The sequence below is a fragment of the Varanus komodoensis genome, unplaced genomic scaffold (genome assembly GCF_004798865.1).
Source record: "Varanus komodoensis strain SLA01 unplaced genomic scaffold, ASM479886v1 scaffold19, whole genome shotgun sequence".
In the NCBI taxonomy this organism is placed as follows: domain Eukaryota; kingdom Metazoa; phylum Chordata; class Lepidosauria; order Squamata; family Varanidae; genus Varanus; species Varanus komodoensis.
In genome coordinates, this window is record NW_025335550.1 from 5,397,530 (window position 1) to 5,403,529 (window position 6,000).

Sequence of the window (6,000 nt, forward strand, 5' to 3'; positions counted from 1 at the left end):
AATGTTGTCCATGGGGTCGTGAAGGGTCAGACATGACGTAGCGACTAAACAAAAGAGACAGCCATGAGGAATTCCGAACCCCGATGTTCCACAAATTAGTAATTCCTTGAAACTGAGAGCGATAGACCATATCTTTGTTGAAATAGCTTCAAAATTAAAAGCAGCTGAAGTGCTTTGCTCATGGTCTAGAAATTCTGTTTTGCACGGAGCTAGTGAAGGTGTGATCTGGAAAGGGCATGGATCATTGGGACATCTTGCCTGGCATTCATGTTAATTAAGGCCTGAAATTGCTGAGCCTCAGGAACTGGCAGAATATGCTGAACATGGTCTGAATGTGTTCTGAGATGCAGGAATTTAGCAGCTATTGAGGTCTGCACTCTATCCCTTTATTTAACCAGACAGTCGAGATGGATTTCTGAAGCATCTTCTGACAGTCTTCAGTTTACTTACCCGATGTACTGTTGACCTCAGCCTGTCTTCTCTGTTACTCGTTTTTTACAAACCTTAAATAATGGTTTTTCCTGATGCTTATTATATATAAGCATTTGACTTTGAACTTGCCATATTCCTCAGGCAGGTAAAACGGTTTAAAAATACAAAGCGCAAGAAGGAACTTGTGGAATTTTGATAGGCATTAATCCCAGGCTTCTGCTATCTGTGGAAGAGGTCTACCCCTGTGGCATTAAAGGGGTCTTTTGAAGGAAAGGGAGCTGGGCATATGGAAGGCCTTACCTCTCACCAACTGTATCTTTTTAATGGCAAAGGAGCACTAAAGCTCTTTTACATCCATGTGGATAATTACTGTAAAGCACTTTGTACACTGAAAAAGGATATGCAAGTATTGATAATACTTCCAGGAGGGAAAACTTAAGAAGAAATATTGGCTAAGAATGAAAAGGGAAGAGAATAGATGCTTCTTCAAAGTCTGAAGAAAAGGCAATCAAGTATTTAAAAATGCAGGATTAATCCAAACCATAATGGAACAGAGTCTGATGAAACCTTAGATACATGGATTAAAGAGGAAGAAAAAAAGTGGAGAGAACTGGAACCAATGAAGTTAAGCCAATGGAGAGTTGCCAACTAATATACAGATGGAAAGATGAGAGAATATTGGAAGATAACAGTACGGTGGTTCAAGATTTTTCAGAAGACTTCAAAAGAGGGAGATTCTCTAAAGTGAGGGAAAGGCCAGAAAAAGGATGGAAGGGTGGGTGGATGGGAGTCAGGATGCTTAAAAAGATGTGGAGATTACTCAGTCCACAACATAACACAACGCTCAGCTGGAGTGGACAACACAAGTTAGGAAGGCTAGCATGAAGTCCAAGAGGTCAACAGCACAGTTAACAAGCTGTGTCAAAGAAGCTATTGGAGAGAGTAAGACGTCCTTCAGAAGTCTTGTCCAAGTGAGAGAAATAAACGTACAAGCAATCAATAAAAGATGCAAAAAATTTTTTGAGGTGCATATGCTGAACAATATCAAGGCTAACAATGCAGAATTCCTCAAATAGATGAGAAGCAGGATGTGCACTAGAGAGGCAATTGGACAACTGCATGATAGTGGAATAAAAGGAATATTAAAGGAGGATAAGGGGATTGCAGAGAAGTTGGATGAATTCTTTTCGTCTCTCTTCAGTGCAGAAGATACGGGGCAAATCGCTGTGCCTAAAATGATGTTTGCAGAGAAAGTGACTGAGGAACCAAGGCAAACAGTGATGGCCAAAGATGATGTTCTCAAACTTCCTGACAAACTGAAAGTTAATATATCACCAGGCCCAGATGGAATCCATCCTAGAATTCCTAAAAGACTCAAATATAGCATTCTGGCCTTCCTTCAAAAATACATAACATGTCCTTCATGTTTTAAAAGGGATCCAGAAGGGACTGAGGAAAGTACAGGCTGGTTAGCTTAATGTCTGGTCCAGGCAACCTGGTTGAAAGCATAATTAAAGATAGAATTAGCAAGCATGTAACAGGACAAATCCTGATGATAAAGATTTCACATGGCTTCTACCAAGGTAAGATCCGTCTCCCCAGTCTTTTGGAGTTCGTTGAGAGTCCCAGTAAATGCAGGGATTGGGATGATGCAGTAGATATTGTTCATTTGGACTTGCAAAAGGCCAGAACTTTTGAATAAGAGCCTTTCCAAAGTCTCCTGAGTAAACTTAGCAGTCCTGGGTTAATGAGATCAGTAACTGTTAATACAGAGCAGAAATAAATGGCAAACGCTTGTAAGGGGACATTTGTAAACTCTGTGAACCCACAGGGATCTGCATTGGGGCCAGTGCTTTCCATCTTACTCTGAGTAAGTAAGATGGAAAGCATGTTCCTGCAAAAAAGGTAAATTCCAGGTTAGGCATACATAGGAAATTAAAAAATGTCCTAATTAATAAATGGGAAATTAAGTGCCAATATCATACTGCCCTTTCCGTGCAACCACACTTAGAATACTGTGTTCAATTCAGGTTACTGCACCAAAAAGGAAGAAATAAAGAAAAGCAACTGAAATTATCAAGGAACTGGAATATCTCTGCAGTAAGGAAAGGTTACGGAGCCTGGGATTGTTTCCTTCAGAAAATGATGACAAAGTGGAGTACAGGTATGCGTGCCGTGGAGGAAGTGGATAGGGTGAACTTTCTCTCGCTCTTGCTTTATACTAGAATCAGGCCATTCTGTGAAGCGGATTGGGAGGAGATTCAGGACAGATAAAAAGAACTCTTTCTTCACACAGTGCGTAACGTGTAGCGCTGGCCAACAATCTGGATGGCCTTCCAGAGAAATGGAACACATTTGCGGAGAGAAAGCTACCCATGGCTACCAGTTCTGATGGCTGTCTGCTACCTGCTGTATCCGGCAGGATGCTTTTTTGGTCCAGACATGGCTATTATGTTCTTATGACCCGAACAAAGCGGCATAACCAAACAGGCCACTAGCTGGCATACCTGGACTCTCAGGGATCCCTGCACCCTGCTATTGCCTGCGCTGATAAATTAAATAAATATATTGATATATATTCAATTAAATTATATATCAACAAAATTTGAATTAGCCCCCTTTATTGAATTGCACAAGCTGCCTCTTTTGTTAAGAAAGGGCATGCAATGAGATTTCATACCCTTGCCTTTTCCAAATTATTTTCTCCAGATCTCTTTGTTTAGTTTCCCATTAATATTGTTCTGCATTGATTGGATTCCCTAAAATTAGGACAAAACTAAGAGTTGCCCAAACTTGGTGGGCTGTGATGTGTGGCCGGGAGCTGCATTTGGCTTAGGGTCTCTCTGAGGACCTCACCCCCTTGTTGTTGTTGCTGTTAGATGCATTTGAGAAGCACGGCATAAGAAACCATGGCTCTCTTCACATTGTCGGACTGAGCTGGGCAAACTATTATTACTTCATAAGTTCCACAGCTGAAGTTCGGAGTTCAAAACTAAACTGGTTCTCAGGAGAGAACAGGGCCTAAACAAGGACAGATGGCAAAGTGCATGAGCATGCTATACACCAACAGTGGGAAGGTGTGTGTATCTTTGCAGCATTGTAAACAGAGCTGTAGACTGAAATTATACAGGTATGAATAAAAATATCAAAGGTGAGGGCAGCAAGACCTGGGCAGGCCAAATCTCTTTCTGCTGAAAGGTTGTATGTGTGGGAGAGACGGGTGAGGCGAGGCTATCAAGACCTTGTACAATGAACAGTGACATAAAAGTAAATAACTATGAAAGTAAACAAACCTCGAAGTGGTTTGGGGGCAGCTCAGAGTCCCACACTGGGTGATAAACGGTCGTTGATAAGTGTTTATAGCAGTAACTGAAAGGTTGGTGTACGAGGACAAGTATGAACAGTCAAGTAACTTGTACGCAGGTTACCAAAGTGCAAGGAAAGTCTTTGAGTGTGTCAAAACGGAGCCACTGCAAAAAAGGCTATGAGTGTATGTGCTCTGTTCAGGGCTAGGGGCTATGTGCTTGGAAGTTAAGCTTGTTCGGTAGCAACTAGCAATTACTTGTGATATCAAAGGCAATTTGTTTCTGAATAGCAGTGGCTGGGAGAGGGGAGCTCTGGCCCTCAAGTCCAGCGTGTGGACTTCCAAGAGGTGTTGGGTGGTCTGGGCTCCACCAAAACTGAATGCTGGACTAAGCCAAGCCTTTGGGTTTCTCCAGCCTGACTCTTCTCAAGTTATGCTCTTAGAGGGGTAGATGGGAGGGGCGGGAGGTAGCATAACTTGTCAAATAGTACTCTAATTTTTGGCACCACAGAAGGGATGCAATTATGATTTTCTGTTCCAGGTTCCAAAACTGAGTTGGGACAAGACTAAGGTCAGAAGGCTTAGGCTAAATAATCCAAATTATGCATGTGAAGAGGGCTTTGGCTTCCTAGAAGCTTCCACTGCTGCATCACTTGTTAATGGAGCCAAGCTAAGGAAACTAAGGTTCAATTTGGATGCCAGGAAGCACTTCCTGACAGGACCCCTGGGGTTTGGAATGGGCTTCCACAGGAGGTGGTTGAAGCCCCATGGGAGAGGGAGTTCAAGAACAGGCTGGACAGGCAACATGGTAGGCATGTCATGAGCACAGCCAGCTGGAGCTGGAGGTCAGACTACATGGCCTGGGAGGCCCCTTCTGCCGAGCTCTGTTTGTGTTAGATCCCGTAGCCTCCATGTTCCTCTTATTAAATTTGTATAAAGGAGCCTATTTGCATAATACTCTTATGATGCATTTGATGCTCCCTCTGCCTATCTTCTCAGAAGTCAGTTCTCTCCCACAGAAACGCAATAAGGCTGAAGAAAATGCGTGAAGCCCTTTAAATTGCTGACTCGGGGGTTGCCCCCATTGCAACAAGATGGCAGCAGCGCCTTTTGGCTCCGGCCAGGTGGAGTCCTAGTCCCCCAAACGGTCCCGCTCATCCCCGCTCGCCGTCCTCTTCCCCAGGACTCCCTCCGCTGCTCGCGACCACGGCCAGCATGCAGCTCCGCGAGAGAAATGCGCTGCCGCGGGATGCCGGCTGCGTTGCTGTCCACCCGCTGCGGCCGGCGGCGTCCCAGAAAGGCGCTACCGGAATGCAATCTTTAGGGGAATGGCGGCGGCGGCGTGACGCCCGCGCTGCAGCCTCGCGAAGGCAAGCGCCGGGGTGTCGCATCGGGTCTTGAGGGCCGCGAGGAGCCCCGGCACGTGAGTCGGGGTCGCCCGCTGCAGCGCCAGCGCGCCCGGCCGAGGCGAGGCGAAAGCGGCCCGCGGAGCCGGCGCGGCCTAGCGCGGCCTGCCCCACGCTCGCTTCCGCGCCCGGGCCGCCGCCGCCGCCGCCGCCTCCCTCCCACGCCTTTATTACGCGCGGCCCGTGCGGCGGCTGCCTCTCCGGCAGGGCCCCGCCTCGCTCGCCAGGAGGGCGGGGGCTGCTGTGTGGCGGCGGAGGCGGAGAAGCGAGCCGCGCTAGCGAGGAAGCCAGTCCGTGGCCGCTCGCCCGCCCGCTCGCCCGACGACCGCCGAGCCGTTTCCCCGCGGCAGGCAGGCAGGCAGGAGGAGGAGAGGAGAGGAGGAGGAGGAGGCAGCGGCAGCCAGGCGCCCTCGCAGAAGCCGCCGCAGAGCCGGCGCCCAGTGGAGCGGCGCGGCGCGGAGGAGGCCCCCGCCTCGCCGCCCTTCTTCCTTCCCCCAGCCCGGCCGTCTCCCCGTCGTGCCGAGAGCCGCCCGCCATTAGCGCTGGGAGCCGGGGGGTGCCGCCGGGCTCTCGGCCGCGCCGGGCCGGGCCGGGCCGGGCGACGAGTGGGAGGAGCAGCCCCGTCCGCCGAGGGTCCGCTCCCCGTTTGATGGATCCCCGGATCGCCTGGTTCCAGCCAGAGCAGCTCGGCCCCTCGAACCGCCTGTGGATGCAGATTTGGGAGACCACGCAGGGGGTCCGCAATCTCTACTTCCAGCAGCAGCAGCAACAGCAGCAGCAGCAGAGCGCCTCCGCGCCCGCGCCGCCGCCCGCCGCCGCCCCCACGCCCGCCGCCGCCGCCGCGCACCCCGGGGTCGG

At 49.3% G+C, this 6,000-nt stretch overlaps 1 protein-coding gene across 1 annotated transcript in view; it reads left to right on the forward strand.

Annotated features, from left to right (window-relative positions):
• The first annotated feature begins 5,438 nt into the window (after positions 1-5,438).
• TENT4B (terminal nucleotidyltransferase 4B) overlaps positions 5,439-6,000 on the forward strand; it is a 47,464-nt gene continuing 46,902 nt past the window's right edge. The window contains exon 1 of the mRNA XM_044427659.1: positions 5,439-6,000. Coding sequence (XP_044283594.1) covers positions 5,792-6,000 — 209 coding nt within the window. The 5' untranslated portion in view covers positions 5,439-5,791.